At 34.3% G+C, this 26,596-nt stretch overlaps 2 protein-coding genes and 1 long non-coding RNA gene across 5 annotated transcripts; all 3 read left to right on the top strand.

The window, feature by feature from the left end:
- The first annotated feature begins 459 nt into the window (after positions 1–459).
- Positions 460–24,763, top strand: LOC121255531. Its single transcript, XR_005938789.1, has 3 exons — positions 460–472; positions 741–746; positions 24,426–24,763. It is a non-coding gene; the product is annotated as an uncharacterized LOC121255531 (long non-coding RNA).
- On the top strand, positions 3,878–6,097 carry LOC121255377 (L-type lectin-domain containing receptor kinase IX.1-like). The gene has a single exon (XM_041155667.1). It carries the CDS (start codon positions 4,016–4,018, stop codon positions 6,050–6,052), a length of 2,037 nt encoding a protein of 678 aa, XP_041011601.1. The 5' UTR covers positions 3,878–4,015; the 3' UTR covers positions 6,053–6,097.
- On the top strand, positions 15,127–22,205 carry LOC121255484 (MADS-box transcription factor ANR1-like). Of its 3 annotated transcripts, none has more exons than XM_041155840.1 (9): positions 15,127–15,291; positions 15,415–15,746; positions 19,393–19,471; positions 20,129–20,190; positions 21,079–21,178; positions 21,280–21,321; positions 21,415–21,495; positions 21,720–21,874; positions 21,971–22,205. In XM_041155840.1, the coding sequence occupies exons 2-9, from the start codon at positions 15,565–15,567 to the stop codon at positions 21,984–21,986; spliced, it is 717 nt and encodes a 238-aa protein (XP_041011774.1). In that variant the 5' UTR covers positions 15,127–15,291; positions 15,415–15,564; the 3' UTR covers positions 21,987–22,205. The 3 variants fall into 3 exon arrangements, with proteins under 3 accessions (XP_041011774.1, XP_041011773.1, XP_041011775.1); XM_041155839.1 differs by having other exon boundaries at positions 15,130–15,291; positions 15,498–15,746; XM_041155841.1 differs by lacking the exons at positions 21,720–21,874; positions 21,971–22,205 and having other exon boundaries at positions 15,130–15,291; positions 15,498–15,746; positions 21,415–21,516.
- Positions 24,764–26,596: the final 1,833 nt, after the last annotated feature.

The raw sequence follows: 26,596 nt of genomic DNA, 5'->3' as shown, positions 1-26,596 counted from the left end.
CCTTTAGAATTAGATGGGAGAGCTTTAAAAGGAAAATTGCTTTCATAGAATATTACATTTCTTGAAATGAATATTTTGTTTGTGTTTAGATCTAGCAATTTATATTATTTGATATCAGGGGAATAACCTAAGAACAAGTACTTTGAAGCTCTTGAATCAAATTTATGTCTGTGATTTAAAAGTGTTGATGCAAAGTAAATACATCCGAATACTTTTAGATGAGAAAGATTAGGAGCTTTATGGACGAGCATTTCGAAATATGTTTTATTTTTAAGGAGAGGAGTAGGTATTCTGTTTATGATGCGTGCTACTGTCAACACACAATCACTCCAAAAAGTTAAAGGGATGTTTGCTTGAAACATTAGGGCTCTAGCAGTGTTTAGTAGGTGTTGATGTTTCCTCTCCACAACACCATTTTGTGTATTATGCAATTATCATGATAGAATTGAGTAAGAAGAAATTCAGACCCATTGTCTGACCTTATAATTTTGACAGAAACATTAAATTATGTTTCCACCACTTTACAAAACATTTTTAAGATGGAGGAAACTTCAGACTTTGCTTTGAGCATATATACCCAAACACAATGTGTGAAATCATCAACTATTATAAGGAAAAATCTGAAGCCAGAATAAGAGACAACACCAAAATGGCCCCATATATCACAATGTATCAAATCAAACATATTATTTGAATTTGTCTAGAAAACAGGGAAAGAAAGTTTTCTTTGCTTTGCAAAGTGACATGTATCACAAACATTATTTGAATCAAGAGATATGGAAGGTTCTAATTGTCTAAGAATATGTCATCTTGAAGCAGAAACATGACCTAGTCTTTTAAGCCAGATATTTAAATGACTTTGTGTAATAGCTGAAGCAAAAAGTAAAGAATTAAACTGATTCTTGTTGCAAGTAGTAGCTTGTTTGAAGTGGTAAAGTCTATGTTTTTCATTAGCATTCCCAATCATCCTCTTTGCTGATTGATCCTGTAAAAGGCAATAAGAGTCAAAGAAAGAAACATAGATGTTAGTATCTTTGGTTAGTTTTGAAATATAAAGCAAATTGAAAGAAAAGCTAGGAACTCATAACACATTATTCAAAGATAATGTGTCAGAAAGACAAATGGTACCAATGTAATTGGCAGGAACTGAATGACCATTAGGTAGGTTAATGAGAGTATTCATAGGTTTAAGTGTAAAGGATTACAGAAGAGGTAAACGAATCATATGATTTGTTGCACCAATATCTAATATCCATGAAATTTCATGCTCTAAGACTGAAGAAACATAAAAGCAGGAAGAGTTTAGAAGTTTACCAGAGAGTACGAAGTGGCAAGATTCATAGCTGGTGTGGGATTTGTTTGAGTGGGTGTAGTATTTGAATTAGCAACTGCTATAAGTTTGTTAAATTCCTCATGAGTTAAAGAAAACTTTTGGTTCTCGTTATTGTTGGAAGTGTAGACCTCTTCATTAGAAATGGTTGCATTTGCAGTAGGTGGATGGCACTTTCCTTTAGGTCCAGTCCAACCAGGGGGATAGCCACGCAACTGGAAACATATCTCCACAGTGTGTCCATTGTATCCACAGTGAGTGCAGTACAGAGAGAATTACTTCTACTTGTCTTTCGAGAATTTAGGCTGCTGATTAGTTTGCTTGACCAACAAAGCATGAGTTACAGCGTTATGCAATTGTCTTTGACTTTCTTCTTGAATCAGCAAGGAAAATACTTTTGCCATGCTTGACAATGGAGAACACAGAAGTAATTGACTCCTAATTGAAGCATAAGAGTCGTTTAAACCAACCAAGAACTTTAAGACATAGTCATACTGATGTCTTATTAGCAAAAAATCAAATAGGTTGTAGGTATATGAGGCCATCTTCCCGCAGCTACAAGTTGGAAATGGTCTGTAATTGAGATATTCATCCCATAGTGTCTTGAACGAACTGAAGTACTCAGTGATCATCAAAGAACCTTGACTAATGGAACTTAGAGATTTTTCAAGATGAAAAACTCTAGGACCATCACTTCTCAAATATCTGGTTTTCAATTCATTCCATAGATGGACAACAGAGGCAATATAAAACAAGCTATTTCTTATTTCTTTTGATATAGAATTCATTAGCCAAGAAAGTACCAAATTATTGGCTCGCAGCCAAGCAGTGTGAAGAACACATTGATTGGCAGGAGGAGCAAGAATCGATCCATCAATGAATGCGACTTTGTTCTTGATGGTTAACGTAATGGTAATCGATTGACTCCACGTGATGTAATTATCACTAGCAAATATTTTCGAAATAAGCAGCGCACCATGATTATCACTTCGATGCAAATAGTATGGACTAGAAGAATCGTCCGAAGCAAATACATGAGGGGGAAAGAATAAGTAAATTACAAAATAGGGACAGAGAAGCAAAACGCAGTGGAATAATTGAATAGCAAAGTCAGCTTCGAGTACTGAATTTATATAGATTTTTAATCCGAGTGTGATTGACCGATTCTAATCGTGGTATGTGTGTGTGTGTAAAGGCTTGAGCTGATCACGTAATTTAAACCCAAACCGAGGCAAACCATTGGCATGATCCTATGTTTTTTTTGAAAAACTATACTATGAATGGATCATGATACGACGTAGATCATCAACAAGCAAATTATAATTAACAGCATTCACAAAACAATTTAGCACCGTTTAGATTTGGAAATTATTTTATTTCATCTCGTTATTATATTAATTTTTTAAAATTTTCATACAAAATATAATAATAATTTAAGTTTTTTAATTTAAAAATCATAATATTATTAAAAAATAATATCCTAATAATAATTTTTTCAACCTTTACTATTTCAAATTCAAACGGACTCAAATAACTCAAATAAAAATAATTACATCCAAATTTATCACTCTGCGGGCAGGCAGTTATCAGCTGGCCGTATCTATGTAGTCCGGTCAATATATAGACCAATATAATAAGAGAGAGTCTACTTTGTTTCCTTAATTTGACATCTTTATTTGACATTTAATTAAAATTTATTTTTTTATTTTTATTTTTTTTACTTAATGGTTAAGGAATTAATTTTAAGTGTATTAGTGTATTTTTTTTATTTTTTAAATATATTTAAATATGTTAAAAAAATATAAAAAAAAAAAATTTACGCTGAGCAGTATGCCCAGCGGTCAAAATGGGGCGGCATAGTAGCCTCCCCATATAATAAAGAAGCAGTGGTGAGTTTTCCAAAACGTAATTACATATAGTACTCCCAGAGTCCCAGACTCCCAAGTACGTACTCCCTTTGACGTTTCAAAGATTTTAAGAGGCGGAGAACCCGTCAAGAGGTGACAGGTCGTAAATCAAAAGCGCGTTCATATTTGGTGTACTTTGCCAAACCCATGAAGGTTAGACCGTTACGTACCTTGAAAATCTTCCAAATAGATGCATGTATGGCTAATTATATCCCGGTTGATAACAATATATGCATGGTCGTCATTTAAATTATTGAAATTCGGTCAAGCTAGCTAGGCTTGGAATTTAAAGTTCATTTGCTAGCTAGGCAAACCAGCTTATATATACGTTCGTTGGGGCTTAATTAGCTCGATTGAAGTTGTTGTAAATGTTTGATTAAAAAATACTTTCCCCGGCTACAAGTTTAATTAATAGGACCCTCAGCCTCACATGAAGGATAACGGGTATGACAAGCAATTAATTAATGGATAATCTAATTATTCTCATGCATATTGTACCTCCTTCAAATAGTCGTACTGCTGTGATCATGACAAAAAAAATAAATCCATATATATATATATTATATGCGAGTACGTGCACGATACGGACAAGTACATGCTTGAAGGACAGGAACATAAGAAGAAGAGTCAGTCGACGCTCCATTTGACATATTCAAAAGCAGGAAAATTAGGATACAAAGAAGCACACAAGAAATATCCTTCGCCAAATGAGTAGCAACTACTTTAAATAATAAGCTCGTCTTTGTTTTCCCTCACCTGCACAATTGCTTATTTTCGAATGCCTCTTTTTCCTCCTAAACTGTCATTGCATAATTCGCTTCCCAATATGCATCTCAGCGGCGATCTTAGTACTCTTTGTTTCTATCACTGGGTTTTTGTCAGTTACTTAGCTCTGTTCCATCTTCCTTTGCATTATGCTCTATCGTTCAACTTCCCTTATTTTACACATGATGGAAGGCTGGAGTTAAATGGCACTGCCTCCATCCTAAATCCAGTTCTATCACTCACCAGTGACCCAAATAACAATTCCTCAGCCGGCAGAGCCGTATATTTTGAAGATATGCAACTTTTTGATCCGAGTACGGGTAAATTCACAGACTTCACTACTCATTTCTCATTTCAAATATCAACGGTTACTCAACCAGGCCAAGATGGGCTTGCCTTTTTCCTTGCACCCAAAGGTTCTCTGCTCCCGGCTGATGCTCAGGGAGGATGCCTTGCACTTTTTAGCAGATGTCATGTTTTCACCGTACCAAGAAAAGATGATCAGTTAGTTGCTGTTGAGTTCGACACCTATCCCAATCATGATTGGGATACAATCGATGGTGAACATGTCGGTATCAACATCAATTCCATCCGATCAGTAAATAGCAAGGATTCTGGCCGGAGTTTGAAAAATGCATCAAGAGTTGATGCTAGTATCCGTTATAATTCTAAGGCAAACGAATTAAGCGTATCCTGGACTTTCCCAGACGATCCACTTGTTGGTGGGAATACAAGCCTTTCACATGTTATTAACCTAACGACAGTTCTGCCTGAATGGGTGTCTATTGGCTTTTCTGCTGGATCTGCCCTCTACTTTGAGACACATGAAATCCTTTCATGGGAGTTTGTAACAAGTACGGAATCATCACCGGACAGCTTTAGTGTCGGATTGATTGTTGCTTGTGTGATTGGTGGGTTAATTTCAGCTTGTGGTGTTGTTTCAGTGTCGGTGTTTGCATGGAGGAAGAGGACTAGAGGAAAAGGAAAAAGGGGTACTGTAGAGAAATCTGAGTCCATGGAACGAGAAATGGAAAACGGTACAGGACCAAAGAGGTTCCCTTATATTGAACTTGTTCAAGCCACGAACAACTTTGCAGAAGAAGGCAAACTTGGTGAAGGAGGGTTTGGTGGGGTTTATAAAGGATTCTTGAGCGACTCGGATCAGTTTGTTGCAGTCAAAAAGGTTTCTAGACGCTCCGTTCAGGGAAAGAAGGCATACATATCAGAGGTAAAAATCATTAGCAGATTGAGACATAAAAATCTGGTCCAACTCCTCGGTTGGTGCCATGAAAATGGCGATCTTCTTCTTGTCTACGAGTTCATGGCGAACAGTAGCCTTGATTTTCACCTTTTCGGAGGTAGAACAATGATTCCATGGGCAGTGAGGTATAACATAACACTTGGTCTTGCCTCTGCACTGCTTTATCTGCACGAAGAATCAGGGCAATATGTGGTGCATAGAGATATTAAATCGAGCAACATAATGCTGGATTCAGATTTCAATGCGAAGCTTGGGGACTTTGGGCTAGCAAGGCTGATGGATGAAGAGCTAGGCGTCAGGACAACTGGAGTGGCCGGAACTTGGGGTTATATGGCACCTGAATACGTAAGAACAGGAAAGGCAACTAAAGGAACAGATGTCTTTAGCTTTGGGGTGGTGGCGCTGGAAATAGCATGTGGAAGAAGACCAACAGAACCCGAATACGAGGGGCCTCACGTTCCCCTGGTTGCTTTGGTCTGGGAGTCGTATGGAAAAGAAAGGCTTCGTGATGTGGCTGACAAGGAATTGGGCATGGAGTTTGTGACGAAAGAGATGGAGTGTTTGATGACGGTTGGACTTTGGTGCGCTCACCCGGATCAAAGTCGGAGGCCGTCCATAAAGCAAGCCATGCAGGTTCTCAATTTCGAGGCACCGTTGCCAAATCTTCCAAACAACATGCCAGTTCCCAGCTACGATGTCCCTGCAGACATCCCACCCTTAACCCCAGCGTTAACCAGTACGGGTGCTGCGCCCTCGATCTCTTATTCGTCGATCAATATCGGCCGTTAATTAGATATATCATGTGACTTTTTTCACGGTGCTATATAATATGTTACGAACATATAATATATATGCATGCGCTTATAAAAAAAAAATATATATATATATATATACGCATGCGATGCTATATATAATTAATTAATTGTTTGCCAGATCGTACGTGATATTTGTTTTCCTGCAATAATGATTGTGAAGAATGAAGAATTTCTATTTTTTATTTTTTTTCGTCTTGAGCAATGCATGCCATACATGCTGATATATTTTAAATAAACTTTTTCGGGTATATTAATTAATGTAATATTATTATTTTCTCAATGATATTGTTTCCTTCAAGCGAACGCATGCAAAGGGTACTAATTAGGACAGCTGGACCCCGGCCCACAGAGTACTAGGTAGCTAGTAGCCTAGCCCTATCTATCTATCTATGATCTATATATGTGTATACATGTGGGTGTGCATTCGAGTGCATCACAAGGGGTACTATAACTAGCTAGAATATAAATGTAAGAAATTAAACAAAGAACTTAATAATGATTTTCTAAAGTTAGTAGATGCAACAGTTTCCTTATTGTAAGCTAGATCAATATTAAGGAGTACGTGCTAGTACTGGTTGGCCTCTCATATGTTGTCGTACATTAATTAGCAACTAGCAAGTACGACGCACGTTCTCAAGTACGTCGCGGTCTCTTATATATTATAATTAGTGATAGCTAGCCCTCCCAGAATGAAGATCCGTTCGATCTACGAGCGTGCGGAGGTTGTTCCAATATCTACATGCAGCATGATCATGTGATCCATGTCGATGAATACAGCTTATAAGTTTACGATCGAACTTGAATTAGTGATGGATTAAGATATAATATATAATACGTAAAGCTGGGACGTCCAAGATTATTCTTATTTCTACGTCCTCGTAATCCCGATCAATTGTCCCAATAATTTATTAATTTAATTTGTAGAATTTGATTAATAGAGATTGATTATAATTTTTTTTTATGAGAAATAGATTTCATTTAATTTCGTAAAGGAAGTTACACTATAAATTAACAGTACTGAATTGAACTAAATCATACTCAAGCAGTAGTCAAACTTCTGACAGTTCTAACAATTATCGATCATTATAAAATAAATGAGTATTTATGACGAATTATCAGTGACGAAAATGATTATTTGTAGCTAAAATAACTAGCTAGTTAAGAGTTAAGCTACTCGAGGATCAGCTGGGACTCGGCTGCATTGTAGCTACTGCATGTAGCACTATTGCTGCATGCATGTGACGCCAGTATCCACCATTCGAAATAATATATAATAATAAATATGTGAGTAATAATTAGCAGAAAGTTTTACATGATCGATGCTCTAATCGTACGACGTTTTACCCTAAAAATACATCATGAATATCAAGCACTAACGCACCCAACTAATTAAAGTAACACACTAAATTCGTGAGTTAAACATGATTTTGAAAAATTTATTTAAAACGTGTCAGATGCATGCATTTATTGATGTGGATGGAAGATGTCAAAGTTTAAAATAATAATACTAATTATATATAATCCATGCTATGGTAATTAAGCTGCTTTGTTGAGACAATTAATTTTGGGGAGTCGACTTCCTGTGGCTGTCTAGATCTGCATCGAGTTAATTAGCACGCGGTATATAGATATAGATATATATATTAAAAAAATGTTGAAGTTTGTAGCATTTTGGAATAAAAATAGTACTGGTGATATCTTCATGCTGCTAACCTAAGCGCATTAAACTAATTAATTAGCAAAATCTCCATGTGATTTGCTATATTTATAGGTCGAAGGTCAGCTAGCGAGCATGCCGTTTTCATCCCCCACAACACTCAATGAAGCACCCAACGCACGCTATTTTTTTTTATGTTATCCTTTCTCATTGTGGTATTTATTGAGTAGGCCCGGTTTGTATTCGTAACTTATCTCAATTCATCTTAACTCATCTTATTACTATTCATCAATTTTAACTTATAAATTTTATTACTATTTACAATCTATCTCACTATTATTCACAATCCATCTCAATTCATCTTCAAATTCAAACGACACTTAAGCATCATCGTGCTGTATTTTTTATTTACGTCATCCCTTTTGATAAAGTTTTGGGCCTTCGGCAATTCAGGTGCCTAATAAATGTCTTCATTAAATATGTACATTAGTGTAAATAAAAAATAAAAAAACTAAAAATTTATTAATAGTTATTTTTTAATTATTAAAAAAATATAAATATATGAATTTATATATTTGATGGACATATTTAATAATCATAATATCATTTTCTTGTATAATATATATATAGGGTTGCCAAGTGTCCTTCATCGAGAAATCCTAGGATGTTTCTATCAGTTCATAACATTGACAGTCATACGCTGGTCTGGTCCTCGAGCTCAGTGCGTCAGAAATGGTACTTTCTGTTAAATAATTTAAGCTCCTAAATGTTTTTTATTTATTTAACCTGCGTGTTATTATAATGAAGAATTTTTTACAATATTTTACGTAATTATTAATAAAGTTTATTTTTATAAAATAATTTATAAAAATGACATTATTTTATAAAATACTTTCATCTTAAGATATTATTGTAAAACATGTAGTGAAAGATGATGTATAGGTTTATTATTCTATTATAATATGATCTAAAGTCAGGCTAGTAGCCTATTATATTATAAAAAAGTTCATGCCTAGTAACGCGATCTATGCATATCTTTTGAATAGCAAATATTTGGTATATAACTCACATATCATTTTATTTTTATTTTTTTTCTTATCAAATATTTGGTATATAAATAATGAGTAAAATAATTCAATTAATTTAAGATCAAACGTAAAACAAAAAAAATATTTTAAAAAGTTAAAATAAATAACATAAGTATTGTGCGTGATATATATAGATGATGAATAGTAAAGCTACCATGCTTCTATTGATTGGGGTTTGAAATATAAGTAGTGCTACTATGCTTCGTCAATTTGCCTACTTGGTATGTCCCTAATAAAAATTGTACTTTTTTTTTGTATTTTTATTTCAAACATTTTAATTTAAAGATATTTAAACATTTTTTAAAAAATAAAAAAAATACTAATATACTAATAGTCACTTCCTTAACCATTATGAAAAAAAAAATAAAAAAAAATAAAATATATAAATGGTCAAAATAAATATGTAAATTGAGGGGTATAATAATATTATTCTTGAAATATATCATGTGATCTAACCCCAATACATGAACTAGCTAGTTTTTTAACCGCCAGAGAAGATAGCATGCATAGATCCGGATCCTCAACTCATCCAGCTCGTACGTGGCTGGAACATTCTGGCCGGGTGATCATGACCAAAAGATTGGCACAAAAACTCCAACCAAAGGTCGGTGCAATACATGAGACCAGAGAAAAGAGATAAAAATTAAGAAAAAGTATACTTATCATTTTTACAGTACTCCACGTTAATATATAATTTATCATTTTTATTATTTTATTTAAACACTCATATAATAAATAACATTTCTCTAAAATTAATAATTAGGGCGTCCCCTGAGAGAAAAAAATAGTACTAATTTGTACATGATGATCAAATTAAACGTCTATCGAGATGGTGACACGTACGTGAATCTCACGCATAATATATTCGTGACAGCTGGTGGTGCTAGTTACGCCAAACAATAGAGATCATAGCATGATCATCACAAATTAACCATCTTGCTAATTATTATTATTATTATTATATATATATATGTAATTAATCACCGTTAAAGTTAGCTAATATGGATTATATATTTGGATGTATAACAAACGCTAATATCTAGTAGTGATCTCTCTAATTAGTAACAATATAACATGTTGTATTAATTATAAGAACTGAGATTCCATGGTGTTCTTTGTCCAAATTTCCTCAGAGTATTTTAGAGAGAGCCCTTCTATATTTAATCATGATGATCCCTTCTATATATAGAAAAATACTAGTATGTCGTCTGAGTTTGTCCTCTCATTTTGACCACTCATATATTTTATTTATTTTTAATTTTTTTACTTAATGATTAAAAAAATAACTTTTAGTGTATTGGTATATTTTTTATTTTTAAAAATATGAAAAATATATTAAAAAAATATGAAAAATAAATAAATAAATAAATTTGTGCTAGGCAGCTAGCACGCCCTTCCTTAGTACTCCACTCAGACAACTCATGCATATTATAACTAATCATGAATAACTTATACCTTGTAACGGTAAGGATTGCCACTTGGATCATAAGCAAAGAATAGATGAAGATTCTAATTTTATTTCGCAAGCAAATTAAGTTATTTATTTAAGTCTTGGATCTGAAATTGATCATTCATTTCACTAATTAATGTTATTGCAATATATCGGATACAATTGTAAGTATCTACACAAATCAACTCGAGCTAATTAATTTCAAACCTTACTTGACTAATTTGAGTCTACGATTGAATTCAGTAAATTTAAATAATAAAAGTAAAAAAAAAAAAAAAACGTTACACATACAATTTTTTTTAACAATCACTAACATAATTTTATTTTAAATCGGGATCATTTTTATAAAATAACTTATAAAAATAATATTGTTATATACAGAGTTCATTAATTTAAAATACTATTATATATAAAAAAAAAGTTATACATATATCATTATTCTAAAAATAAATTAGGAAGACGAATATATATCTTCCTAATACTTAAAAGCATGTATAAGATCTACAGTAGTGAATAGTTCTTCCATCCAGCACTCTGTTTCTCGTTGCTCTTTCTCGTTACCTTCTAAAATTCAGTTACAATTTTGATCTTCTTCGTTCAGTTAGCATGATCTACACACTTAAAATATCTGAGATGAATTTAAAATATCTGATCTACACACTTAAAATTTAGATTTACAGAACAATTCTCAAACTCAACTACACACTTAAAATTCAGATTTACAGAACAATTCTCAAACTCAACTCGAGTTAGAAAAAAAAATTCCCGTGCTGTTAAGATTTCTTCTCGTCGTTGGTACGCAATTCTCTTCTGATTTCACCTCTAACTTATGCATCTTGTTTCTTTTTTTTTTTTTTTTTTTTCTGTTTCTCGCATGTTTTTTTTCTTTCTACACCTCAAATGGGTTTTTGGGTTTCTGTGAATCTCAAACTCAATTCAGATTCACAGTGTGCGACGGAGAGGCAAACGGAATCTCGTGGTGGCTAGGTCTGCTAGAGGTTGTCGTCGGTGTCAACTGGTGGAGGTGCGGTGGCTTGGGTGGCTGCCTACGGCCGCAGAATGGGTGAAATCCATTTCGGTTCGGTTTCCGTGGGGGAGAGAGAGGGCTACACGTGGGGGACTTCGACGGTGGCTGGGATGGTCGCCGCCTTGAGGGAGACTCCTCGGTAGTGGTCGTGAGGTTCAGTGGCCACGTACGGCGGCGTAACATGACACAAATGGGTGAAACCCATTTTGGTTCGGTGTCCATGGGGGAGATGGAGGGTTGCGCGTGGGGGACTTCGACGGTGGCTGGGTTGGTCGCCGCCTTGAGGGGGACTCCTCGATGGTGGTCGTCAGCTTCGATGGCCGCGTACGGCGGCGCCAGCTCACATAAATGGGAGAAACCCATTTCGGTTCTCTTTCCACGGGGGAGAGCCATGACTGCGCGTGGGAAACATTGGTGGTGGCAGGGATGCTCGTCGGCGTGAGGGGAACACGTCGGTGGTGGCGGTGATCATGGCCGGGGCTCGGCGGCGCCGGGCTGCGCTGGAGGAGAAGCAGCCGTGCGGGATAATCGCCTAGGAGAGAGAGAAAATTTAGGAAGAAATTTTTTTTTTCCTACAAAATGACTTAAAAAAATTTTTGTATGTTCCAATATTTTACAATTTTCCATCTGAAAAACATTAAATAATAGTAAATTCTTTTTTTTTTTCTTTACAACTTTGCTTTTGTCCTTACTAGAATATTACATTGTTGAATTTTTTACATAGGTTGAGCTCCGTGAAGTTGAAAGTGGAAACAAGATATCCCAACAACTAGCTACTTATAAAAGTGTCAAAAGTATGGATCCTTTAACTTTTTAGTTTCATACTGTGAATTAATAACTGAAATAATCTATTTTGTTTCTCTGATTTTAAAATCTTTTAAGTCATTTATTTAATGTTATTTATTCAATAATTATTCTGCATGGACTTTGAACTGTTTTAAATTATAATTTCGAATTAATTTAAAAATAATACTACGTTTTAAGAAGATTTTTCTTGAAATCTTCCACTGTAGATTATCTAGAGTATTTTGCAAATATAGCAACTTCTATATAAAAGAAAATCTACTACATTTATCTTCCCAAAAAAAAAAAAAGGATCTCATCTCACATTTACATCCAAACATATATTAAGATAAATCATATAAAAATAATACTATATTTTATTTAATGAAATAAAATTGCTTAAAACATTCACTAATAATATTTTATTTAATTAATTCCACCTGTCTTAATTGACTTTTAACTATAAGTTTGCTTCTTTTATAATTCCAAAATAAACAAAATACATTTGCTATTTGAAAAATTACATCAATATTTACAGTCTTACTTATATAATTATATGTAATCAATTATTGAAATATTGAAAATTTTAAAAATTGAAATTTCAATTAAATAATTTAATAAAATAGAGTACATACTCATTAAAAATAATATTCTGCATAAACTTATACTCTAAAAGGTGCTTGAAAAATAAAATGAAATAAAAATTTTGTGAATATTAATAAGAAATTTTGTGAATAATAGAGATGTAATTTTGGATTAAATACTTATTGAATTTTAAGAAATGAGATATAACAGTTAAATAAAAAATATTATCAAATTAAAATATTTTTAAATTATAATTCTGTAATTATACCTCTTTTACTATCATCTTACTACTAAGCAATTTTTTTTTTCCTTTTGCTATTTATATTTCAATTAAAAACCTCAGAATTTATTCTTATTACATAATATACAATAAAATTAATTGAATCAATCAATATAATTATATAATTTAATTAAAAATAAATTTAATTTTATAAAATTTGACATTCTTTTGCTCTTTGAGTTTATTTTTATCATCAAGTAATATCAATTTCTTAAAGTTATAAACTTATAAACTAACGTTCCGACATAGTTAAATGTTATATCTTATTAGTTATATATGCATATTTATAAAAAAAATTTTTTTAACAAAATTGCTATAAAATTACTCATAAAATTTTACCAACAAATTTAGTTCTATATGTAAATACTTACATCAATACTTAGAATTTTACCCATATAATTATACATAATCAATTATTAAAATGTTGAAATCTTTAAAAATTGAAAATTCAATTAAAGAATTTGATAAAATAGAGTACATATTCAATGAAAATAATATTATGCATAAACTTGTATTTTAAAAGATGCTTCAAGAATAAAATGAAATAAAAATTTTATGAATATTAATAATAAAGTTTGTAAATAATAAAATTTGACTGAACACGACTGGAGGCTGTCATGTTCGGTCAAATTGCAGAAGAAGCTCTAGGTTGCACAACAATCGAACTAATGGAACATACAGGAGAGGTAACCAACTTATTCATATTCCAATTTGTATTTTAAAAACATTTAATCTTAGATATTCAAATAGGAAGTTATCAAAAATATCTTTTACATTATATTTATTCATCATACAGGAACATTTACCGTATATCCAAAATATTGCAAAATTATGTTCAACCAAAAAATGGATCATACAATTGGGCGCAGATTTAGATCAACTCCAAAAACAACGTCACAAAAATTTCAATGTTCTCTCCATAAATGTTGTAAATGACGAGAACACACCACTTTGAATCCATAACCAGCAAACTTTACTTTCAGTAACGAAAGAAACAATTATGTAATATTTAGCAGTTTCAGACTTTACTTTCAGTAACGAAAGAAACAATTATGTAATATTTAGTCGTTTTAGACTCTATTTTCAGTAACGAAAGAAACAATTATGTAATATTCACTTTCCAGACTTGCTTAAACATATAGTTTGTTTAAATCATTTATCAGAGACCTTAAACAATCATAGTTTGCTTAAACAATTAATTATATTATCTTTATAGACCTTATCATTAAATTCTTTTCTTCTACACTAGATGTTTATATTTTAGAATAATTTAATACCGTGCAAACGTGCATCGCACGTAAATTCACTACTAGTGATATTCAAACATGGTAGTCAAGCTAAATATATCTGGATTCACACTGAAGCCAAAATTAAAACGAAATTAATCACATAATTGGACCCAGCTAGCTGAGCTTATAATTAAGTAGCTTAGAGATAGATGCGATTTGAATAGTAAGATGAGATAATTTTAGATAAAAATTAAAAATTAAATAAAATATTATTAATTAATAATATTATTTTAAAATTTAAAAAAGTTAAATTATTTATTATATTTTATATAAAATTTTAAAAAAATTATAATAATAAAATAAAATAAAATAAGGTATCCAAAGGACACAGTGTACACACACCCTGGCCGATCATTTGGAACCATCTGCAAAGAAAAGTAGTTTTCGTGTGGGGGTTGTGCCTTTTACGAGAAAATGCATATATTATATAGACACGAGAAATTAAGAACAGCTAGAAACCTTCCCCAGAGGCAGAAGCCTTTAATCTCAAAAATATTAAAAAAATAAAACCTTCCCCAGTGTTTATATTATTATTATTATCTTTTTAATCGCTGAGCGTAATTTGCTTTTTCCACGAGCCCAATAATCATGGGGCTCTCTCAACGTACGAGGAATCCCCATTGCCTCCATATTCGCTCGGATTAAAGTTGTTTTATACTCGCCAGATGGTATCGACGCCTGTCCATAGCAATCTGTCTCTGGCACCTCCCAACTCTCCCCTGATACTGTCACAGTGCTTCACACCCTTCGATAGATACTTTGCCAAGTTGTCCTCAAACAGGAGCGAGTAGAATTCTTTTAAGCACCCGGGCGAGTATAAGATCAGCCGATACAATTTGAAACTACTTGGTGGTTTTGGGTGCGCAGAGACGATTATTGTCACCTTAAATAAAGACCAAAGAGGTTTACTCCCGTTGGATGCCACTTTCATCCTTCCATATAAAGCATAAGATTTGCACATCTCAGGCGCTTCAGGTGAATTCGAGCGACCGACGATTCTTCCTCTTCTCTCTTCTGATCTAGTGCCCTACTCCTCCATTAACGATCGAAACAAGTAAGCTCAAGCTCTAGTACTTTTGTTTTTTCCTTTTTATTTGCTATTGGATCTTCATATTCTTTTCATTTTTGATTTTGGGCTTGCTGATAAGCTCAAGCTCAACCTTCTTGATATTCGCAGATTAATAGTAGGAAAAAACAATCTGTTTTACCCCTGTTGATTCTGATGGTATCCAGCAATCTATAAACTCTTTTGTACTGCAGATCTAGTCGGATATATAAGAGGATCGAGAAAAACCCTAGCTAGGCTTATCGGAGGAAAAAGAGATCGATGAAGAGAGGTAAGCTAGTGATCCGGAGGATTGATAATTCCACGAGCAGGCAAGTGACTTTTTCAAAGCGTAGAAATGGATTGCTTAAGAAGGCCAAGGAGCTCTCGATCCTTTGCGATGCAGAAGTTGGGGTGATTATTTTCTCCAGCACCAACAGGCTATACGATTATGCCAGCACAAGGTTTCATTCTCCTTCTCCTTCTCTCTCTCCCTCTCTCTCTCACACACACACACACACACACACTCTCCAGATAAAGTTCTACATATTTTTCATTGATTCAAGTGTGATTAAATTCTTTTACCAGCTTTTATTTGCTCTATCCCTTTGTTGTTGTTGTTTTTTTTTTTTCCTGTTTGCTTTTTTAGCTTCTTTGTATATAGCTAAAGTATAATATTCCAAATAAAAAGTATTTTGGCTTGAGATTTATATTGGAATTCATGTATACATACGGTTGGTAACCGATCGAAGAAATACTGATCAGGTAGATTTCGCTAACATAGATTATGCATGCTTTCCTCTTGAAGGTCCTTGAAGATGGACATGCATCTATTTCAAGAAAGTAAGAAACTAAATCTGTAAGCTAATATATTCCATTAAATAATCGGTGACGTTTTTTCGGCAAGGAAATCAACATTTTCCAACTTTCAAGATATATAGTTCTGTTCAAGTTCATAATTGAGAGATTTTGCTAGAACGTCGGTTTGTTTTTTTTTAGTAAAAAAAACCAAAGTTTAATTAGCTGGTTAAAACCGTGGATCGTTTAGGTTTGGTTTCGAAATTCATGGCTTCTTCTGCTTTGGTTTTGAAATTCATGGCGTTAGACAACGGATGAATCGTTTAATTGAGTACGTACAGTGGATCGAGAACTTAATTATAAAAACGGTATATAGTACCAGCTCTCTAGCTAAATCTAGTTTCTTTTAGCTCCTTCAGTCTTTTCTTTTTGGGATCGAGTTGTCTCTTGCATTTTTGTTGATGTAATATTGGAGGAAAAAGTCTACCCTCACCATACCGCCCCGCACCATGTGGGGGAGGGTTTTCAATCCCGCCCCGCCCTGCTACTAGGTAGGGTTGAAATAGCACCCCAGCCTGTCCCCGTTCAACAAATCTTTTTTGGGTTTAAGATTTTTTTTTACCCTAATTATAATATAATATAAATTATAAATTAAAATTTATACATTCAAAAAAAATATAAACTCATTAGATTTTTATTTTGAATTGTCTTGACCTCTTAAGCCAACTTTTATATAGGAGACCAAAATAATATAATAGTTATATTAAGCAATGTGGGACTTAGAGGCCAAGGGAATACAATAGTCATACTTAAGCAATGTGAAACTTAGATGCCAAGGCATTTCATTAACTTGAATTCAACTTTAAGTTTTTAACAAATTGTATATATCTATATACAATATATTTTAAAAATATTATTTTTGTAATTAAATAAAATAGGGGTGCAGAGCAGGGGCGGGCCGAGTCCCCGCTCGGGTTAGCCTGTCCCCCGCCCCCGCTAGGGATCTCCCATGCGGGGCGGGAACCCCCCCAACCCCCCCCCCCCCCAATTGCCCATGCAAGGACAATGCGGACGGGGGCGAGGTAGCAGGGGTCGAGCCCGCGTTGCCCACTCCTAAGAAAAACATAGAAATTTGAGATTTTATATATATATAATATAGCAGTTGAGCCTTAGAGTTCTTCTGTATTATATCATGTTCTATCTCCAGTAATGCACGATGCTAGTGACAACAACCACCTTGTTACCAATCATGTAAGGACTGGTTTGGATTTAGAGATGAGATGAAATGAAATGGTTTTATATAAAATATAAAAGTTGAAAAAAAATATTGTTAGAATATTATTTTTTAATATTATTATTATTTTGAGATTTGAAAAAGTTGAATTGAAATTTGAAAAAGTTGAATTATTTATTATATTTTATATAAAAATTTAAAAAAATTATAATAATGAGATAAGATGAAATAATTTTTTAATCTAAACGAGCTGGCATTAACTTGTCAAATCAATGTTGGGCTTTACTGGTACTTAAAAATAGGGCGCATGCTAGCATTAACTTGTCAAATCAAAAGGCATTTCAAAATAAATGGCCGGGATACAGCCAAATGGGAATTTTCAGGTGAGTTCCACTAGCATGAGCTAGCGATATTCTATGCATGCACCAATATCCTTTCGAACAGTTTACCATTTTCTTTTCCTTTTTTCCTCTGAAGCAGTTTACATCTTTCGATATTAATATGCATTTTTGAAGTCTTTTTGAGTAGAAAATGTCAAAGTGCACTCACAGGCTATGGTACTTCTATATATATAAGACATGTACGTATTTATATATACCCTGTTAATGGAAAGGAAGAGAACCGGTGACTGAACCATCTGTCACTTGACAATTAGAATTGCAGGCTATTAATAAAAAATAATCCACGAATTAGAAGCATTAAGGATAAATTAATTTCCAATACTGTTTATTCATTTATTTGCAAAATTATTTTAACCTTAATTATCTAGGGTGGAATATTATTGTAGAATGCCAAGCGCATGAAATAATAAGCTTACGTAATCCTCATATGAATTATGGTGTGTGTATATATATATATATAAGCTATGTAAGAAATTTTTCTTAGATCTTTCACAAAATTGCCTAGGAAATATCCTGCGAAAAAAAAAAAAACAAAAGATAAAAGATAAAAAGAAAACCTATGGCAATTAGTGAGAGCTTATTCTCAATGAAAATTTATATTCACCGTCTGGCGGTCATCATTTTAATCACCATCCCTTTAAATAATAATTAGTGAATGATAAAATAGTTTTTCAATATATCACTTTATATGCATCAACTACTATTCATTCTCACACTCCGTACCTATAGTTTTTTCATAAAATATGAGTGTTTTTCATAAAGTATAGGGTGTTTTTTATAGAATGTGGAGTGTGGAGTGGTAAATAGTAACTGATGAGAATAATTTTTTCATGAATAATGCTAGGTACAAATCCCAAATAGACAAGCCCCATGTAAGCCTTTTATAAAAAACTGTGTCCCACTAATAAATAATAGTTTTTTTTAACACTTTCTTAATGTGAGATCCACTTTTTTACAAATGTTTGAGCAGGACTTGTTTATTTGAGACTTGTATATATATATATATATGTATGTATGTATGTATGTATACACACACATCATGTACACACTCACCATTGTTAACAATGATGCCAAAGATCCAAAGAAAATGCGAGGAGAAAATGTAGTTTGCGCCATGTAGCTATTAAGTGTTTTATGTTTTGGACACTAGATTATCAAACTAACAACGTTGTACCATCCCATTATAGAAACTGCGAATATGCGACATGCATAACGCAATCTTCATAGTAGATCTTTTAGTCATAGCATACATTATAGTTTTTGATAGTTTTAAGGGATACAATATGTCAATTTTGTAGCTTAATATTTAAAGTATAAAACTCTAGTAGTTTAAGGGTAAAATTTTTTCTTATTTTTACTAAATTGATAAACATGAGGTTAATACATTTCAAAACGTTAAGCTGGCTGCGCGAATTTTTCTCAGTTTTTTGGAAGAGGATATGAATAGTTGTTTAGCCTGGCCAGGGGAATACCGTTTGGACCCAAAGCATGACAAGGCCCATCAACTATGACCAATGAATGCGCTTCAGATTCTACTTTCGTTTATGTTTTATTAATTTTTACTGCATTCAACTGTGATAATCTCGTTAGTCCCATGGCAATGACAAATGTGATAATTCTCTGCAAATTTGATGGCCCATTTTGAGTTTTAACGATGATATTGCCCATATTTATCAGCATGAGATCTGTTGTTGGGCGTTACAACAAAGCAAAAGAGGAAGAATACCAGCAGAACAATCCTGCTTCGGAAGTCAAGGTAATTTATTTGATGAACCAATCATCAATTTCCTCCAAAGGATTTCTCGCATCTGTATATTGTCATATTTTACTCCCAACAGTGCACAAAAGCATCAAGACCACCCAACATTTAGCTCGTTTGATTCATTGATTGCACTCAACTTAACTAAATTCAGTTCAAATTTTGACCTCTTCTAATATCCAAACACTCAACTCTCAAATCACTAAATTCATCTAAACTCAAAACCTCTTTACACGTGAGATTCACAACATTTTTCAACTCAACACATCTTTACACGTAAAACCCACAACTTTTTACAACTTCACATAAATACATATAAATTCATCTTAACATCCAAACACATCTAAATTCATCTTAGATGAACCTCACAGAATCCACTACTATTCATAAAAAACTCACTCAGCTCAACATTCAAACGCAGCCTTAAAGAATAACTTGCAAGGCAGCATCTGCGATGTATTGTTTTATGCCTTTTTGTAAACTCTCTTTCCGGCCATTTTACGCAGAATAGTTCAGAAGTAACAGATCAGCATCTGCTAAAACATAATTTTTTTTGTACTGTTAAACAGTTCCAAGTCTTTAAGTGATCTAAGCATGCAGTCCCACATGACACGAATATATCCCACAGGCTAATACTTGGTTTCTACTTGCTAGTTTTGGCAAATGGAGGCAGCAGTCTTGAGGCAACAATTGCAGTACTTGCAAGAGTGTCACAGGTAGTACACATGTATTGCAATTACAGAAGCAGTACTGCTATTGCTATTTGCTATACCTAGCTGCAAGTGGCTTTTAGGCATACAAAGAATATATATAATATATATATTTATATATTTATATATATTCAGGGTGTAAATGAGAAGACTAGAACACAACATATTTAGATTTAGGTGGGTATGGGGAAAGTATGCATCAACTAATGTTCCAAGAGTCGAGTTACACTCATGGCTTACTTCAATTACTACCCTTCTTCCAGCTGAACATACCAGGCCTCGAATGTCAATTTCTTTCATTCTCCACCTTCTATGGTCATGTAGACGGGGTTAACCTGGGTTAAGCTGCATGCCATGGGTGTGTTAATCTAAATATTATTCCAAAATATTAATATAGGAATTGCAAAGATGGCCTGAATCATCTTCAAAGCCACGCATGGTGGAGTCTGAAGATCATTTCTAACATCACCGAAGTAAAAAGAATCAATTTTCATACATCAGATACAATGTTATGACAACATCGATTGAGCACAGCCTGTGGAGACCATAGCTCGTTTGCCAATGAGTCCTTGAGGCTGGGAAATAAAAATAAAACTCTTAACACAGCTAGGAACCCCCCATCCCAAAAGTCCGGGACCTGAATTGCAAGACTAGAATGGGTTTCGGGCTTGGGCTACTGACAGTCTGGTTCAGCACCTAAACATAACTTCAAATATATCTCGGGGCCGGTCCTTTGTGCTCCTGACAATATCTTTTTGCTCCTGACATTGCTACGAGAATACTCTTTAGTATATCACTTGAAATAATAAGTTGAACATTGAATAGAAAGATTTCCGAAAGGGCATAAGGCCCATAACCTCTGTAAACATACAATATCCTTCATGGTATGCACAGGAAATTGATGGGCGAAGAACTTTCTAGTCTGAATGCCAAAGATCTACAAAACCTGGAAAATCAGTTGGAAATGAGCTTGAAGGGTGTCCGACAAAAGAAGGTAAGAGAGTATTAGCCTTATTTACAATTTAATCCAGCAATTCTGGATTTTATCTATAAATAGCACAGACGTGAACCTTTCCATATCTATTCTTTTTGCAGGAACAAATATTTACTGATCAAATAAAAGAACTAAACCAGAAGGTTTAGCGGGAGAAAACAGCTAAATTTCTCCTAAGTTTTATGTTTAGGTGTTACTTTCCCCTCATCCGCTTTCTTTCTTCTGTCTTACTGTAGGTAAATCTCATTCATCAAGAAAAACTAGAACTCAACAAGAAGCTAGACCTCATCCATAAAGAAAATGAAGAATTGAAAAGGGTATGATCTAAATAACTGCATATATACATCTGTAAACTTTTTTTTTTTATTTTTTTTATTTACCTTTCAATAGCTGAGCATATACAAGAACCTTCAGTGGGGGTAAGAAAGAACCAAATTGAATGCCAATAAGCTAGATATCGGGCCTATGGTATTTATCTTGAAACAAGAGAAGGTGAAGGTAATTCTTGCAACCAAGCTTAAAACAAGTTTTTGCATCCTAGGTTCATAGGGAAAGGGATGTGAATGAGGCAAGCAGAAGTTTGCTTGTTCCATACACCATCAGCACCGGATACGATCTGAACACACCCATCCAGCTTCAGCTAAGCTGGCCGCAGCCTCAGAATAATGAAGTAGGAGAAAAAACAATGAAACCGGGGTATCTCCTCAACAAACTCACTTGCTATTCACCATTTAAGTCTATCATCACAATTACTTCTTATATTAATCCAATGACTCCTCAAAATTGCTACAGGTTACAACTAGATTAGCAAATCCATTTTGGCAACCGTGGATGGTCATCTGTCATTATCCCATCAACAATTTGCCCATTGTGGAAAGTCAAGCTTCCAAAAGTGAGATTCCATAATTCATCTATTAGACCCAATACAATAAGCAGGAGCATAAAATTTGGTGTGAATGTTCTATGAAGCTTGCCATAACACTAAAATCTAGACCAGATACCTATGTAAATTTACACAATAATGGGAAAGCACTAGACATGGCATGGATTGCTCTAGCTGTTTAAAAACTTGATGTGATCAAACAAATGGACTATTGGTGACAATTGCGGTAGATGTGCTATTCCAACGGTCTAAAAAGTTGTGCTAACCAATCAAATGGACTATGGTGTCAATTGTGGAACAATTCTAGCTACCTAAATATTTGTAGTGATGGATGAAAAATGCACTATTGGTGCTATCCATGGTACCTTTGTTTAGTCAAATTAATGAGCATCTTAAAAAACCACATCACTGAAACTTATGGAGCAACCGAAAAATGTTAAAAAAACAATATGGTTTCTGACTTCACCATGCTTCATTAATAAAGCTGTAACCCCACCAGTGTAATTGTAAAGAATTTAAAAGCATGCAGGGATAGCCAACCCATTCAGATGCAGGCATGTGCCTAATGCAACAGGAAAACTGTAAGCATTCCAACTATTTGTCATGTATCAATAAAACATTCAGCGCTTTGAACAATCAGTAATTTTATTTATTTTATTCAAGAGTTCCAAATTTAAATGTTCCCTCTCAATAAATTACTTTCTTGATGGGTAAAATAAGATTTTATTGATCAAATAAATAGGCAAAGCCAGAGTACACAGGAAGTATACATAGATACCACCCAGTTACAATAGCATGCATTCATCATAACTTATCCAGCCATACAAGATGGATAACACAATAGCATGTATTCATCATAAATTATGCAACAGATCCTGTGCCAAGAGTAAAACTACTGGGACAAAGGGATAAGAAGAGGAAAAGAGAAAAAGAGAGAGGAAACCAACTTGTAAAGCCGGAAACTAGTACTAGTAAGGTGCGTTACACTTAATTTTATAGCATTGAACATCATCCAAGTAACCTCATGCAACCTGCCACTGCAAATGACTTAACCACAAACTTATCAGCGCCCCAATACTATAAACGGAAGATAAACATTAGTTCAGTCAACTAATACTGAAACTGACTACCTAAGAAGCGGAGGTTTCCTACGATTATATCATATGTGATTTCCAATTGCCAGGTATAGCAAAGACTAGTGCATCTTTATGTTTCATGCAACTTAGGAACTACAAGGCATGCGATATGAACAAATGTCAGCCTTTCTAACTTTGGTACCCTGAAAAGATTCTTTCAGAGCACCCACATGACTTGTATTGGCAGACATCCCATGATTTATGTGTTGAATAAAGGCTATAATTAATGTTTCTGGCATCATTTTAAGATTTTTTTACCATCCCCTCCAATGCTAAGGTCCATTGAAAAAGTCATAGGTTTTACTGTCTGCCAATAGAAATTTCAGATGTCTATCATTTTCATAAAAAATTCTTGTTCACCAGTTTTTTTCCCCTAAAAAAATCAGATGTCCAGAATGAAAAAAGTTGGACTTTCAAAAGCTCATATGCATACTCAGATGTGAAACTACAAAATTAAAAGAAGAAAACGAATAAAAGGCATGAACCTGTAACTGAAAGCCCAAAAATCTGAATATAAAAAGGAAAAAAAAAAAAAAAAACCATGGAGAAGCAATTTTCAGCATTGCAAGTCAAATTAAAAAAGGCATACAATCATAATGCGCATTATATCTGTCTAATGCAATCACACAGGCATGCTGCAGGTGTGGAGATGATATGGCAATGAGTAAACATGTTATTTGGACATTTTCCCCCTCTTTAGCTAGGAATATGTTAAATGGACAAGGTGGCTCAATCGACATAACCAAAACATACTACTTGGTTTGAGCTATAACAAACCGATTTGAACTGCTAGTTTCTTCACAGTATCAAAAGGAATTTAAGTGCCAATGGTTGATGACTTGAATGGTCAATCTTTAATAAAGCATGTCATAAACTTTTAAGACAGGTCAAGAAAAGGAAGCTCTTAATCGAAGTAAACAATATTGGTTAGCAAAAGAGAGACGAATATACTATTATTTTCTATCTGGTGCAATGTGATAAGAAGAAGTGTCAGTTCTCAAGGAGGTTGGAGTTGAGATGCTCTGCTGACAGCACTCAGCATTTGATGATAATATTATTTCATTATGGCAATGGCATCTTGTGGACCTTGTGCAATCACTTTGGGGAAAGCATATTCTGAAAAGTTTTCTTGCCCAAGAAGATGGCAGTGGCTCAATGTAACGCCCCAATGGAAGAACCAACCACATGGTCTATTCTCCAAAAGGACTAGTCAACGATATAATTGGAGCCCCATTGGAACCTTATAAAGAGCAATAACTTTTCATTCCCAAGTAATGTGGGATCCCATACACGACCTACCCTTATCCTTATTATATGGGGTATCACACTCAAGTACACAAATGAAGATGCTCAAGGAGTTGAGAGATAGCGTCCCTATCTAAATCTAAACCTAATACAGCTGCTAAGGAGAAAGTTCTATGGCTTCCTAACACCAAGGATTTCTCTCGTCGGAATCTACTGGAATTTCTCTACCAAAGTCAAGAAACTGGGTGTTTATACTTTTCTTTTCAGGTCAAGAATCTGAAGTGGATCAAGGAGCTGTTGGAGAGGACAATGCTTGATGTAATTGGGGAATGGCAGTCCAAATGAGGTGTTCCTGTTTGGGACATTTATTTTCTCCAAAGCAATTTGGTTGTCGAGAGGGTTTCCTGGAGTCTTCTATGTTGGGCTTGAACAGTTGAAGACATGTTTCCTTTGGTTTTAATGGATGTACTTAACCTACAAACCGATTAACAAAAGGTGTATCAAATTTCTGTTTACGAGACATGGCACCATTGGAAAAAGCTTCAAGAATCTATACGTGTTATTCACCTCAAGTTGCAATATCTAATATTTGTTTTATAGGTGAGTTGCAATATCTCATTATTGGGAAACCATCAATCTCAAAAGCATATGCTATCAAGAAGTGGGCCAACAATGCATACAAAGTGCACACTTAAAGTATCATTCAACTAATCTCAACCAATTCAGTAAGGTTGCAATTTGCAGGCAGAGCACACTAACATCCTTATTCCCTTGAGGACAGTGGTCAGAGTCAATCTACTAAAGCTAGAACTTAATATTATTATTTTTTTATAAGTAAATTAATTTTTTTTTAGCCATTCCAGTAGGAGAATTTTTTCATCAACATGGTAGGATAATTCAATTGAAAACAAGCATTTGTCAAAGAAATGATTCATCAACCTCAAAACTCACCATTCATACATAAAAAGACAATGTGTGTAATAACCCAACCCAGCCCAAACCCAAAGCCCAGCCCCTTTCTTCTTCTTTTTCTTTTTTTTTTTTTCTTTCTTTTTCTTCCCCCCCCCAAACTCTCTCTCTCTCTCTCTCTCTCTCTCTCTCTCTCCCTGATTCTTTCTCTCAACCCCCATCTCGTCTCACTCTCTCAGTTCCCCCCCCCCCCAACCGCACATATACTCTCTCTCTCTCTCTAACCTCCACCCATAACCACTGTTCCTTGTTGTTTTATTCAACGACAATATTAGGTAAATTCTCATCCCTCATAAATAATAGATTTAATGAATTTTTGAGTATAAAATTTGTAAATATTTGTTGAGAATATACCTAGTTGATCATGCTGTTAGGGTGTATTGAAGATGAATTTAATATTCAAGTCTTAGTGGTGGGTATTAGCTAGAATTAATCTATTTTAATGGCAATGTTATATGGTTGAATGTAGACATTATTTGCATTGAATTAATAAAGGGATAGAGGTCGGTGTACATGTTGTCTGGCAGAGTATTTGCAACCTAGAACTTTAGAGTTTATCAATTTTGGAGGATAATCTTTTAGAATAAGTCTAAATTCATGTTATTAAGTCCTGGGTCGACGGGCCTCGGCAATAGCGTTGAGGGCTGTCCAACGTAGGTCCTGGCTCCGGCGATTTGCCTTTTTGTTTCCGCAAGACTATTTCTCAGAGTTATTTCTCACCACTGGCTGCTGGCTCGCGGCTTTGACCACCAGCGAGTTATTTCTCACCACTGGACCAGACATGTGTGACGGGCTCCGGCAACTCTCTTTCGAGGTCGACCTGAGCCTTTGCTGGGGCACAATATATATATATATTTTTTTGCTTTAAGAAGATGAAGGTGGGGCAGTAGGGAGTAGGGAGTAGTGGGCACAGATTTGCAGTGGGATTTGACGATGATGACGCGCGTTGTGGATTCGTCTCAGTTGGAAGGTGAGATGTGGTATAAAGTGGAATAAAAAACTTTCGTTTTTACGAAAGAGGGAGGAAATAATTTTCGTATATCTAAACGTAGCAAAATGATAGCTAAGTTCATGTATCTAGGGGAGACGACAGCTTCATGGGTGGTTAAGGGGATTGAGGCTTGTGTAGAACTTATCTGTCGTGAAGGTTTCTTCAGAGAGCTAAGGATGGGTAATGGAGTTTTT

The sequence above is a fragment of the Juglans microcarpa x Juglans regia genome, chromosome 3D (genome assembly GCF_004785595.1).
Source record: "Juglans microcarpa x Juglans regia isolate MS1-56 chromosome 3D, Jm3101_v1.0, whole genome shotgun sequence".
NCBI lineage: Eukaryota > Viridiplantae > Streptophyta > Magnoliopsida > Fagales > Juglandaceae > Juglans > Juglans microcarpa x Juglans regia.
The sequence above is the reverse complement of the archived record's forward strand: the minus strand, read 5'-3'. Positions and strand labels throughout refer to the sequence as shown.